General features: G+C 38.5%; 1 protein-coding gene across 1 annotated transcript in view; it reads left to right on the forward strand.

Annotated features, from left to right (window-relative positions):
* mcm6l (MCM6 minichromosome maintenance deficient 6, like) overlaps nt 1-13,940 on the forward strand; it is a 28,298-nt gene that overhangs the window by 12,610 nt on the left and 1,748 nt on the right. Inside the window, exons 9-14 of the mRNA XM_033993801.3 lie at nt 253-394; nt 482-589; nt 1,230-1,385; nt 2,147-2,275; nt 11,453-11,614; nt 12,370-12,481. Of these exons, the coding sequence (XP_033849692.3) occupies nt 253-394; nt 482-589; nt 1,230-1,385; nt 2,147-2,275; nt 11,453-11,614; nt 12,370-12,481 (809 nt within the window). The remainder of the gene's footprint in view (nt 1-252; nt 395-481; nt 590-1,229; nt 1,386-2,146; nt 2,276-11,452; nt 11,615-12,369; nt 12,482-13,940) is intronic.

Here is a 13,940-nt window from a genome sequence, read left to right on the forward strand (position 1 = left end):
AACCTCAATCTTAAATTATCCTTTATTTTTATATAGAATTGGTTTATAAAGGCAGTTACAACAAAATGTAATTTGCACTATTTGTTGAATCATGTACTGTGTGTGCAATACAAGCAATTGAGATTTTTTTCAGTGTCCAAAGTTCAATTATAATATTCATATTGCCCTTCTATGTTAAACAGGCTTAACAGAATCTGCTAAAAATGCATACAAACATTTTTTTAGTGTCCCTGATATTATTTTCCCCTTTAGACATGTTGAAGACTTTTCTCCTCGAGCAGTCTACACCAGTGGGAAAGCCAGCAGTGCTGCTGGTCTGACTGCAGCAGTTGTGAGAGATGAAGAGTCTCATGAGTTTGTGATTGAGGCTGGGGCCCTGATGCTGGCAGACAATGTATGTGAGGTTGCCAATAGATTTCCCTGAAACATGGCAAAACTAGTTTGAGTGGCTAAATGTTGTACATTTCTGTGATTTGATCAGGGTGTCTGCTGTATTGATGAGTTTGACAAAATGGATTTGAAAGATCAAGTGGCAATTCACGAAGCTATGGAGCAGCAAACTATTTCCATCACCAAGGCTGGAGTAAAGGTAATTCAGCTGATTTTAACTGAATTGTAAGATGTACTGTAGATACCCCAGGACTTCATGCATATTATTATAACCGTGAAGTAAACCAGCCACATCCCTAAATGTTTAGGGTAAGCCACGAAATGTAGTTACACATCCATAAGTAGTTTTCTATTCAGAGGATACCTTTTTTTTTAAAAAAAAAAAAAAAAAAGAGTATGCAAAAAAAAAACAGGGCTATTAGCCTGAGTATCGGCATCTCAGCCTTTTGAATTAAATGGAAAGCCAAAAGCTGGGCATGAACTGATAACCTCTTGGTTCAAAGGTGAATGTCTTAAAATTCAACTAATGTGTGAACTCTGTAGTCAGGAATTCTGGTTGGTTTATACATTTTTGTGTAATTTTATATATATATATATATATATATATATATATATATATATATATATATATATATATATATATATATATATATATATATATATATATATATATATATATATATATATATATATATATATAATAATGAACAGAGTAGCCACACATGCCATAAAGTTCTTCAGGTGTGTTTGTGCTGTATCAAAGTAATGGTATAAACTATAGTATTGTCAATCACATTTTGGTTGGATACAGGCTAATCGTTTGATCATTTGACATCTAGGCCACGCTTAATGCCCGCACATCCATCCTGGCAGCTGCAAACCCTGTTGATGGAAGATATAACCGATCAAAGTCCTTGAAGCAGAATGTTAATATGTCTGCTCCCATTATGTCAAGATTTGATCTGTTCTTTATATTAGTGGATGAGTGCAATGAGGTAAGAACTTACAGCTATTTGAAATTCATAACATGTTGACAATTCTAATTGTTTTCCAAATACAGTATCAACATGTAAGTGACAACATACAATGACCAAGAAATAATTTCTGGTAGTCTGTCAAGGATTTTTTTTTTTTTTACAATATATGTGATCATGTGTAAATATAATCAATTACAGAGAAATATCTGAATGTGTTCGTGGTATCTAAGCAAGAGCTAAAACCACTTTGCAAAGGGCACTCATAACTTGTCTTGTACAGTATACAGGGTTCAGCACCATCCATAATTCTACTGGAACATTTAATAGCTGGCTGAAGAGAGACAAAAAGCTAAACGTCTGTGGATGTTAAGATTTCAGCAACTTTACTAACAGACAGAATTGGGCCAGTGCTAAACTAGTTTTGTACCTCCGAAGGACAATGGATGAAGCAGGAAGTGGTGTTGGTGGCTCAGTTGGCTGGCTTCTTCTGGCAATGCCCCACCTTGGAATTAGGGGGAGCATTGTTGGTGGACATTTAAAGATTTCATGGTACTCTTTCAGTCAACAAATATGATTTTGTGGTGTTGAATTCTAATACAGGTATAGATCAGTGTTTTGGCCTTGAAAAATAAAATAAAGTTCCTTCACCCCATCACAACAGTCAATTTTTTTTAAAAGCCCTAATCTAAAATGTAGCAACCTGTTGACAATATACTAAGTAAAAGTTTAGATGTAGTATTTATCTTTCATGCTTGTAAATAAGTGTTACAAATTCTTAGGTTACAGATTATGCAATTGCCAGAAGGATAATTGACCTGCATTCCGGAAACCAGGAGTCCATAGAACGAGTGTTTTCTACTGAAGATGTGCAAAGATACTTACTGTTTGCTCGTCAATTTCAACCAAAAGTAAGTTTTATCTTTTTTTAACACCCCACCCCCCCCCCCACCCCCCTTGCTGTTATCTTTAAAATCAAGCATACTGTGTTTTCCTATTGTTTAAGTCCCTTTCACACTAGTATGATCTACCCGGTCAGGACCCGGTGTCATGTGGGTTGGTTAAAGCAGGGTTGACCTGGGTGACAGACGCAAGTACACAATGCACATATCCATGCCCCAGAAGCAGCTTGTTACTGATGGTTCAATCCATAGAAGCTTGGATGGAAACATCTGCCACATTTAATTAGAGCAAATGTTTCTACATCCCTCCTGCAATCTGACTCCATGCTGTGTCTCCGTCAACAAAAATATGGCTAAACAGAATAAACAGATGTTCCATGCGGAAGTGAAACCTTCACGCAGGCATGGCTGTTTGTTATTGCGTCAGCTCACGAACAGCCGTCAAGCATTTTGTCTCTCAACCCGGGTCAAAGCACGTCACCCCACGTCCTGAGGTTAACGTGGTTTCAAACTACGCAAGATTCTGACCTGGTTAGCCAGGACATGGATGACATGACAACCATGACTACAACAGTAGCCTGCACTAATCGGTATTGGGCAAATTAACCATTAACATTGAATGGGCACGAATGCAATTCAAGCCCAATAAATCAAGGAGCATCTCTATAAATAAAGGTAAAGTAGTAGATAAAATGTTCTTCATTAATGGTGAGGCAATACCAACAGTGTCAGAGAAGCCAGTGAAAAATCTTGGGAGATGGTACAACAGGGATCTAAAGTACACAGTTAGTGTGGGAGAAATTGGACAACAAGCAGTGGAAGGGTTGAAGAGCATAGACAGCAGCGCTTTACCTAAAACTGGTGCTTTCAGTTTGGTCTGCTGCTGTGGCCACTGACTGTGTACGAGGTTGCTTTGACAACAGTAGAGAAGCTGGAAGCTTTAATCAGTTCATACGTCAGGAAATGGTTGGGAGTTCCACACTGCCTCAGCAGAGTGGGACTTTATGGTAAAGGAATACTGCAGCTACCAGTATCCGCTCTAACCGAGGAGATTAAGTGCACCAAGGTCCGACTGAAAATGACATTAGTAGAGTCACGTGACAAATGCGTAAGGGAGGCAGCATCTGTGTTAAACTGGAAGAAAGTGGGCGGCAAAGAAAGCCGTGGAAGATGCAAAGGCTGCCCTTTGAATCGGTGATATTATGGGGCAAGTTCAGCATGGAAGAGGGGGTCTTGGTCTCAGTCCAGCTCCTCCTACATGGCACAAGGCAGCCCCAGCTCAATGGAGGAAGCTGGTAGTCAACGATGTGCAAAAGCAGGAAGAGACGATGAGGTGTATAAAGTCTGTTTCCCAGGCCAAGCAGGGAGAATGGATGAGATGGGAGAGTGTGGAACAACGCAAGATTGGCTGGCAAGACCTATGGACAATGGAACAGAGCAGGATCAGTTTCCTCATCAGGTCAACATATGATTTTCTCCCATCACCACAGAACCTAAACCTCTGGGTGGGTGAGGATCCCTCATGTCCTTTGTGTTCACCTCCAACATTTAAGGCACATTTTGACAGGATGTAAGGTGGGTCTTAGCCAAGGATGGTTTACTTTGGCGCCATGACCAAGTGCTATGATGTCTGGCCTTAGCATTGGAAGACAAGCGTAACATGACCAAAAAGTTGCCACCAGTTCCATCAAAGCATTACACACAAAAGACAATATTCCTCCATCCAGGAGAGCAACCATCAAGAAAAGGTGTTAAAGCCAATCCTCGCCCAGGACAACTGGAAGCTGCTAGAGACTGGAAAATGCTGGCAGATGTTGGTCAATGGCTTATTTTTCCACCTGAGATTGCCACCACTAACCTTCGACCAGACATTGTTTTGTGGCCTGGATCAGCACGCCTTGTTCATCTGGTAGTGTTAACAGTGCCATGGGAGGATGCTGTGGATGAGGCGTATGAGAGGAAGAAACTTCGGTATGCTCAACTAACTGCTGAAGCGGAACAGCGAGGATGGAGAGTCTGAGTTTACCCAGTGGAGGTGGGTTGTCGAGGATTTGTGGCACACTCTACAACCCGGTTTCTCAGATGTCGGGTTCAGTGGTCAAGAGTTGCGTTGCACAGTGAAGAACTTCTGAAGCAGCAGAAAGGAGCAGCAACTGGCTGTGTTTCAGACGGAAAGATTCTGGGTGGGGATCTCAAGCACGATAGAAAGAAAGCAACGCTGATGTACGGGTAAGTAAGCTGGGCTGAGTTGAGTTGGGGATGGAGTGGGGTGATGCTGGGACGCCAGAATCACTGTCGAGCCCTCTTGAGGTGTTGCGGGCTAGTCGACAAAACACAGAGGATAGAAGGTGCCCACTTGAAGACCCCAGAGATGTACCCTACTTGGCTCAATCCCGATGATTGTCATGCTGATGCGCTGGGGAGACCGCACTGTGGTTGATCCCCGGAGCCAGCATCGCAGCTGTTGTGTGTGCTGATGCGCTGCGGAGGCCAAATAAGCTGATCCCTGGAGCCACACTTCAGCCATCAACACCAGGCAGAAGGATATCTATGTTTTAGTTGGTGCTTATGTTGGTGAGAGCCAAGTTCAAATCAGCATGAAGTTAATATCTACTCTCATGTAATGGAAATCAGCCCTACACTGTATCCTAGGGTACAGCAGACGTTTAGACGTCAGATGATCAAGTAACGTTCAAATGTGGTTCTCTCTTCACAAACCCATTATCACCCGATTTATGTTGGCCAATCAAAGTCTGGTTATTGTGGCAATTGCTGGATGTGGTAACTACTAGCTTGATTGGAAACTAAATTGAAAGACTTAGATAAAATATAACATTTAGTGGATGAGGAATGGGGAGAAAACATAAATCAGTTTATGAATATACAAAAGAAAACAAATGTATTGATGTATTCAAAAATAGCAAAAGTTGGTCAGATGAGGCAGTGGACGCATAGCGCTGCAAATACTGCTGCATTGAGGTACGTGTTCACGCTGCCAATAAAAACATAATGAAAAATAAACGACACATTAAACTAAAACAAAGTGAACCGAGAGATGAGCAATCCATTTATGCAGCTTTTACACATGCTTTAATAAAAGAAAGCACAGAATGACTGTTAATGAGTTTGTCAGAGCGCTGTGCTTTGCTGGACAGCCGCTGTTTATTGCAGAGAGGTATGTATTGGTGACTTCATGCAACAGTACTGCTGTCCATCCGTTAAAACACTGCCTAACGCTGACAGTCTTAATCGTAAATATTTGACTGAAAATGGTGATGCTTTAGTTGGTAAACTTATGGAACGTATTGATGGAAATGTCCAGTGTTGTGTGTGTGTGTGTGTGTGTGTGTGTGTGTGTGTGTGTGTTTTTTTTTTTTTTTTTGCACCATCCCGTGCTGTCAATTCTTTTCTTTTTACGATTTAAGGTGAATAAACCTGTCTTGTTTTGTGTGGATGTCATGGTCATAACTTCTGCAGATACTGTTATTGTCAGCAAAGCGATTGCCCAAATGTTTGCAAAGTACCAACTAACTTAGGGTGAAAAATGTGGCTTTGACTTACACAGATTCTGCTTCAAAATACATGCCAGGGACATTAAACTTAATCGGAAACCAAAACTGCTACACATCATATTCCACATGTAAAGTGTGTGTACTGAGATTCTTCTCCCTGATTTTCACCAATGTTTCAATTAAACAGTTTTTTACCAATTGTATTGTTTGTTTGTTTGTTTATTTATTTATTTATTTATTTATTTATTCATCCCAATTAATATATCTAAAGTTTGTTTGTTTTATACATGAATAGTTTGGGTATTTCTCGTAATTGTTAGTCTGATTTTAAGGATGTTAAACGTCTTGTTCCCAAATCCAATAGCTACGCTATTATTGGGTTAAATGCATTTCCAAATGGAGCTGATCATGTCCGCCTGCCCTAAGCTTTGCTCCAGTACCAGTAATTGAGCATATGAATATGAATAAATAGAAAAAATGTCAATACAGACTAGCTGTGGTGAGCCTCTCCGTGCAGTGTTTAAATGTTTCTCGTTCAGAACTTTCTAAAATAATAATAGGTGAAATAACTGTTAAGACAACAGATTTTAGGACCACAATAACAATGCTAGGAGTCAGAACCAGAGCATGTGAGCGGAGTGGAGCGCTCATAAACGCTGCTCCTTGCTCTATTCCTCTTTTGAAACAACTCTCTCCAAGGCTTTTATTTTCCCCAGTCCTCTGGTCCGGTGCTTATAATTCTGCAGCCAGCTCCGCTCCACTGCTAGTGTAAATCGCTTCCAAAATGTAGAGATGTACGAACCAGTTCCTTTGAAATCGGATACCCAGTTCCTGCTTTGGAGCAGACAAACCGGATACAAATATCAGAGATCAGGTTCCAGTGAGGTACTATTTTTAATAAAACTGATTTATTAAAACATTAATTTCTGTCAAATACATTTGATAACTATAATTAACACATTAACAGGGTTTTTAAAGGGTGGGGTGTTGTGTGTTTTGTTTTTTTTAATTAAATTTCCCTGGAGAATTCAATCTCACTTTTACATGAAGTGATGAAAACGCTTTGGGTAAAGTGAATCTTCTGCACCGCAAAACAACCCTAAGCCAAACCCGACACTTTCAGCTATATAAAAAAAGTAATTTAACCCCAAGCCAATGGGGTCGTGTTTCAGCTTGGGATCCTAACATGCGGGCGATTTTCATAGATTTCACATTATCGTTGGAGCACTGCAAAAGCTGCATTGTTTATGGATCATATCTAGGGCGTCTGATTTTTTGGATGACTATTTTTCTAAATTCGGGTGAATGCTTTTTAAAAAATAAGAATTGGGTGAAATCGGGTGGATTTTTTTTTGTATATATAATCAAGGAAGAATAAATATTTGGGTAGAAATCGGGTTTTATTTAGAAAGAAATAAACAAATGCTTAAGCGCAAAGTGTTGACGACAAAGTTGTTGTCAACAGTTTTAAATCCTCAACGTATGTATATTTCCACACATTGGGGTATGCAAACTTGGGTGGCGCTTGGCCAATTGTGCGCCGCCCCCTGGGAGCTTCCGTCCTCGGTCGGCAAAGGAATAGCCTGGACTCGAACAGATGACGTCCAGACTATAGGGCGCATCCTGCACTGTACGCGAGTGCTTTTACTGGATGCGCCACTCAGGAGCCCCAGAAGCCACATTTCTAATAGGTAAATCAGCTTGCCGTCATCGGAGACAGTTCTGCACTGTTGCATTTGAATCGCAGACAACTGCGTTTTATTCATATACAGTATGTGCCTATTCAGGGAGTTTTCGGGTTTAACCCGAATGCAGAAAAAAGTATTCGGGGGGGGGGAGAAATTGGGTTAAATCGGGTAAAACCTGAAAATCAGATGCCCTAATCAAGTCTTGTATGTACCATGTCAAATATTTTTCCCTTGCAAAACATCTTTCGGAGCGGGAGTGGCGCCAGAAGCTTTTCATGCTCGCACTGTTCAGGCGCTTAACCCATTCCACTCCACGCTCCTAGCAAAACGGTCCCGCTCCACTCCACTCGCATGCTCTGGTCAGAAGTGGGTTTTAAAATGCAAATTGTTTATGACTTTACTGCTGACCTGCACATCAACAAAATTCTTATACTTAGGGCAGCAGTGTGGAGTAGTGGTTAGGGTTCTGGACTCTTGACCGGAGGGTCAAGGTTCAATCCCAGGTGGGGGACACTGCTGCTGTACCCTTGAGCAAGGTACTTTACCTAGATTGCTCCAATAAAAACCCAGCTGTATAAATGGGTAATTGTATGCAAATAAAAATAATGTGCGATCTGTATAATGTGAAATCATGTATAATGTGATATCTTGTAACAATTGTAAGTCGCCTTGGATAAGGGCGTCTGCTAAGAAATAAATAATAATAATTCAGTTAATGTTTGGAAATGCTAATATTTAGTTGAAAATAAATAATTAGATAACAGCCGCAAGGATATAGTGTGCGACGGAGCGTTTAGGGAGTAACCAAATATGTTGACGTTCCTGTTAGAATACACGCCATACTCACTATATCCTGTGTCTTTTTAAATAGTGTTCAAATGTTTGTCCTCCTTTAACTATGTAGCTAAAATATATATATAATATATATATATATATATATTGGTTTGTAATCCTAAAATGGGAATACTTAAACACATTAGGATTATTATACACGCAATTGGTTTTACTATCAACACTGTGTGCCTTACCGATGTTGCTTCTTTAGGTGGTGATCTAAATGCGTGAACATATCTGTCGTGTTGCTGCTCTTTGAAAGAACAGCTCGACAATTTACAAATTGGCCCTCTCTCTTCAATAACCTGACCATCATCATTTAAAAAAAAAAAAAAAAAAAAAAAAAAAAATCCCAGATAACTGATTGTATCCTTCTTGTAGGAGGAAAGAGTTTGTTTCTGTTCTTCTCGCTATCCTTCACATTTGTGGTGCGCTGCTCTTGTTGATTTTTGTGGCTACATAAAACCCAGTGAAAGGTTCATTATCGCCATCCTATTACAGTTTTTTTTTCTGCATTCTGTCCAGTTGATGCGTCCGAGTGGGCAAAATCATAAATAAAAATAAATTACAGCGATAATTAAAACTATTGACGATAGAATAATCATTAGAATTTATATCGGGATTATCTTTTTTTGTCGTCCTATCGCGACACCCCTAAATGCATGGTCTGAAATTACTGCATTTGTTTTCATATACATATTTTATGAAAAGGTATTGGATGCAGTGTTAAGGCTTCCTCAGTTTTTGGTACCCCCCCCTATACAAATATTTATTTAATTAAAAAAAAAAAAAAAAAAAAAAAAAAAAAGCATGCCACCCTAAGCTCTGAAAGACTATTAATTATAACCCGAGGGCTGAGTACACAAATGATTACAAAAGTGAGACTGCTTTCTGGAATACCATATTATGGCCTAAAGACCAGTGACATGATTTTTTTTTTTTTTTTTTTAAAAGGAGCAGCGTATGAGATTTATGGGGCTCTTGAGAATATTTGGGGATTTGTTATTTAATACAAGACTACAATTTTAGTTTATACAATTGATGCAATTTTGTGAAATATTTAATTAATAATTTTGCTTAAAAGATCTAATAGCTGACATTTCTGCTTAACTCCACTGACCTGAATTGCTTGTTATTATGAATGCTTTGATTTACAATATTTAGCTTCCTTTAGGCTCCTCCTGTTGTACTAGTGTAACTGAGTGAAATAAACTCCTTTTATGCCTTCACATCACATATTCAGGTAATTTGAGCATGCATATATTAACTTCATATTAAGATGATTTGTTAGGATGCTTATAATTTCCAGTCAATTTATTGTAATTAAGGTTTGTTCAAATATTATATAAGTTAATATGAACAGCTGACCTTGTGTCTTGAAGCTGAGCGGTTATGACACATTATGGCAAAATAATGCACTGGAATGTTTTGACTGGATGAGAGTGGCTTCCTTATTTATAATGCAATTACTTTGATAAGGGTCTGGGATTAAATTGATGGCGCCACTGTTTAAAATGTGTTTGAGCTAGGAAGAAAAAACTTTGTAACACCAAATACTCTTGCAGAGCAATCCTGGATCAAAAAATACTGCTTCTGTAGTATGTCCATTTTTCATATTTATAGTGCTACCTGTTTTAAGGCTACTTTTTCTAGGTTAAACTATTAAACTGCAGAATATTGGCTTTGATTCTCTTGTAAGTTGGTTTGAAAATTACTTACAAGATCACACTCAGAGTGACTGATAGGACTACATTTGACCTCAAAAAGCAGGTTAGTCAAGGTTCAATTCCTGGTCCATTTTGCTTTTTTTTTATCTATATAAATTAATTATTTGTTTATTAAACAGACGCCTTTAGCCAAGGCAACTTGCAGAAACTAGGGTGTGTGAACTATGCATCGGCTCCAGAGTCACTTACAATTACGTTTCACCTGAAAGACGGAGCACAAGGAGGTTAAGTGACTTGCTCAGGGTCACACAATGAGTCAGTGGCTGAGGTGGGATTTGAACCGGGGACCTGGTTACAAGCCCTTTTCTTTAACCACTGGACCACACAGCCTCTCTAAATGATGTGTAGTTGTCTTATAGTCCACATTTAATTTATATGTGGATGATAGTCCTCTGTCGGTGGATGTTTGAGAGATCCAACAATCTTCAAAAATACTTACAAAATGAACTAGTAAAATAGCAAGTTGGTTTTAAATAAAATTAAAATCATGCTATTTGGATCTGCACCTAAATAGCGCAATGTTAAAGCTAATCTTGCTCTTGTATCAAACTGTAACACTATATAAATGACTTGGTTTCTGGGTTTGATTCATTGCTAAATTTTCAATACAATATTGCACATCTGGTATGCAAATGCAGAGTAAAAACTTGGTTTTCTATACAGACACAGGCAGTGTTTTTCTCAAGAAGATTATTTTTGACTGGTAACCCAAACGAAATGACCTTTAATAGACTAAGCTGCTTCAGTATACATAAGTGCATCCCATACAGTTCTAACAAAGTTGGTTCCCATCTATATAGAGTTGCAAGATTTATACTGAATGCAGATTTACATGCAGCACCTCTGTATTCTCTGACACTTAGGGTGACTCAACCTGGAGAATATAAGACTCTTTGTCTAGTTTATAAGGTGTACACTGGAAATGCTCAGTTACCTTACATCTGTCAGAGGCATGTAACTCTATCTATGCACTAGATCATGGTTTGCCTACTTTTAAAATCTAATATGGGCCAACATGCCTTTTGTTCATCAAGCATCTCCTCTTTTAGAACTCATTTATCTTCAAACATAAAAACATCCTCTTCGCAATACCTTTTTAAAATTACTCATAAATATTTATTTTAAATCTGACCAGGGTTATAAATCCTGTAAATACTGACTGACCAGGACCATGAAAATTGTAACATCATTTTGTTTTTTTTGATTATTGAGTGTTTTTGTCCTGTTTTCATTCATTTGTTTACTTTTGCCATTTTATGTTTGTCGCCTTCTCTTGCCAGGACCACCTTTGTAAATGAGAAGTATATCTCAAGGGTTTTATACTGGTTGTATACATTTGAAAATGCAGTTGACTCCTGAGCATGTGTGTGTGCCATGGTAGAAATAGCTACTTTCAACATTTTCCTCTCTGCAAATGATCTACAGATTACTAAGGAAGCGGAGGAGTTTGTCGTGGAGCAGTACAAGCGTCTCCGGCAGAGGGATTGCAGTGGCGGGATGAAATCTGCTTGGCGCATTACAGTCAGACAGCTGGAGAGTATGATCCGACTCTCTGAAGCCATGGCTCGCATGTACTGCTCCGATGAGGTAAGCACAGTTTGGATTTATACATGTGTGTAAAATTGCAAACAAAATACTTTCAGGATTTAGGACAAAAACACCCAACTGCCAAGTGCAGGCTATCTGCATAAATAAATACTTGCATTGCATCAGAGGAGAGAAATGTGGCATTCTATATTGTTAATGGATATGATTTAAAGTTCATGGATATGAGTATAAACAGCAACATGTACAGAAACAGCCCAGTTGAAAAGGGATAAGCTGCAGTGATATAAAAATAGTAAAGTGATATAATGTAGGTCTTATGTAGCATGCATGTGGGTAAAAAGATGAACAAACTAGACTAAATATTGACAAATCATTATGAATGAATATACAAGTGAGAAATGACTTGTATTAATATCATGAAGTAAAGATTTGTATGTCAGATAATTAAGACTGTTGTAATGCAATTATTGCTGTGTATTTTGGGGGTACCTGTTCACTTCCTGTGCCGTAGGTCACATTGTCCAATTGTGCACAGAATGGAATTGGGTACGAAGAAGCAGCAGCTTTTAATCTGTAGTGCTGTACTTGAAACATCAGCTTGTTCTGCTGCAGATGTGTAAAGAACCAGGAAAATAACAGAATGCAGATATTTTCACATCTAGCTTTAGTTGCAGGCAGTATTACAGATTAAGTACATTTGTAAAATTGCCTTTTCACTGTATCGCTGAAGAAAAGCAGAGACTTAATGTCAAGTTTGATATACAGCTGAATTTTGGTATTTTATTGTTTAAAAGGTGCAACCAAAGCATGTGAAAGAGGCATTCCGCCTGCTAAATAAGTCCATTATTCGTGTTGATTCCCCAGACATCAATTTTGATCAAGAGAACAATGAAAATGATGTAAATGGTAAGTTGTTTTTTTTTGCCTTTTTCTTAAACTCTCCCATGCTGCCTTTTTTTAAACTTGGATTAAAAAAAAAAAAAAAAAGTACATCAATGATTTAGCAGACAGTCTGTCGTTCTTTTGGCGGAGATTCAATGGATGTAAAAGAGGATTCCTCATGCTATACTTGTTTTTGTCTTTCATTCTTTGTGAAGATGTTTGATATCTGAAGGTTGGGGTTTATTTAATCTACCCTGACTTGCCATTTTATGCTCTTCTAATCAATATTTGAATTAAAGAACTGTCACTCCCTACATCTGTCTTTGTTTATACAACCTAGATCAGTGTTTGTCAAATGTGGCCCCTAAGAACTCCCCAGACACCCCCAGACTGTTGTCAGCCATGGTAACTGGTATTCAGCTTTCATTTAGCACATATGGCTGTCGTCCGTGGAACTTGCATTTCTATTCCTGCTTACCCTTCCATTTTAGTTAATATTTTTATTATTATTATTATTTTTTTTTTTATTATGTTTATTATTTATTTCTTAGACGCTCTTACCCAGGGCGACCTTATAGTCATAAACAAAAAATCAATTTCAAGAATCACAGTACAAGTATTGATACAATTAAGAGCAAGACATAATACAAGGACTTCCGTTCTAGTAAGTACAAGTATATGACAAAATACAATTCAATATTAGAGCAGATAACCGTGTCAGTGATAGTTACATCAGGATACGATTAAATGCAAAATACTACAGATTGAATAACACTTGGGCAGATTACAGTACTCTGTAAATTACAGGATTAAATGCAGTAAAATAGGGAGCAGATAAGTGCAAGTAAAGCGCATTAAGGAAGAGTGATAGTGTCCAGAGGAAAAAGAGACGTTCTACAGGTGCTGTCTGAAGACATGAGTCTTGAGGAGGTGCCGGAAGGTGGTCAGGGACTGGGCAGTCCTGACATCTGTAGGAAGGTCATTCCACCACTGCGGGGCGAGGGTGGAGAAGGAGCTGGCTTTGGAGGCAGGGGAGCATAGAGGAGGTACAGGCTAGTATAGCACAGAATACCACAAAAATCATCTAAGATTTGGGGGCAACCAAATCTAGATTCCATTGCCTATGCATTCATCTGGAAGAACAGATTTCCATTTCCAATTAACGATTTATTTACTAGCATTTTCATACTGAAACAAATCTTTGTTTTTGCAGCTGTAGGGTTTTATTATTCTTTCTAGCATTAGGTGTTAGTTGAGGGCAGCTCTTTTGTTTCCAGTTTAATTTAAGGGATAAGTACATTGCTGTAGCATGTTGCTAGGCAACAATGGAGGGGTGTGTGTGTGGGTTTTTTTTTTTTGTTTTTTTTTAAACCTGCTTATCTTTTAAATCATTTGTAGACCACTGAAAGTTAACTGAGAGCCGGGCTCGTGTTTCCCTGTGAAGCATTTTGTCAGTAAGCAGTGGTTTTATGACAGCTGTCAT

The sequence above is a fragment of the Acipenser ruthenus genome, chromosome 3 (genome assembly GCF_902713425.1).
Source record: "Acipenser ruthenus chromosome 3, fAciRut3.2 maternal haplotype, whole genome shotgun sequence".
In the NCBI taxonomy this organism is placed as follows: Eukaryota; Metazoa; Chordata; class Actinopteri; order Acipenseriformes; family Acipenseridae; genus Acipenser; species Acipenser ruthenus.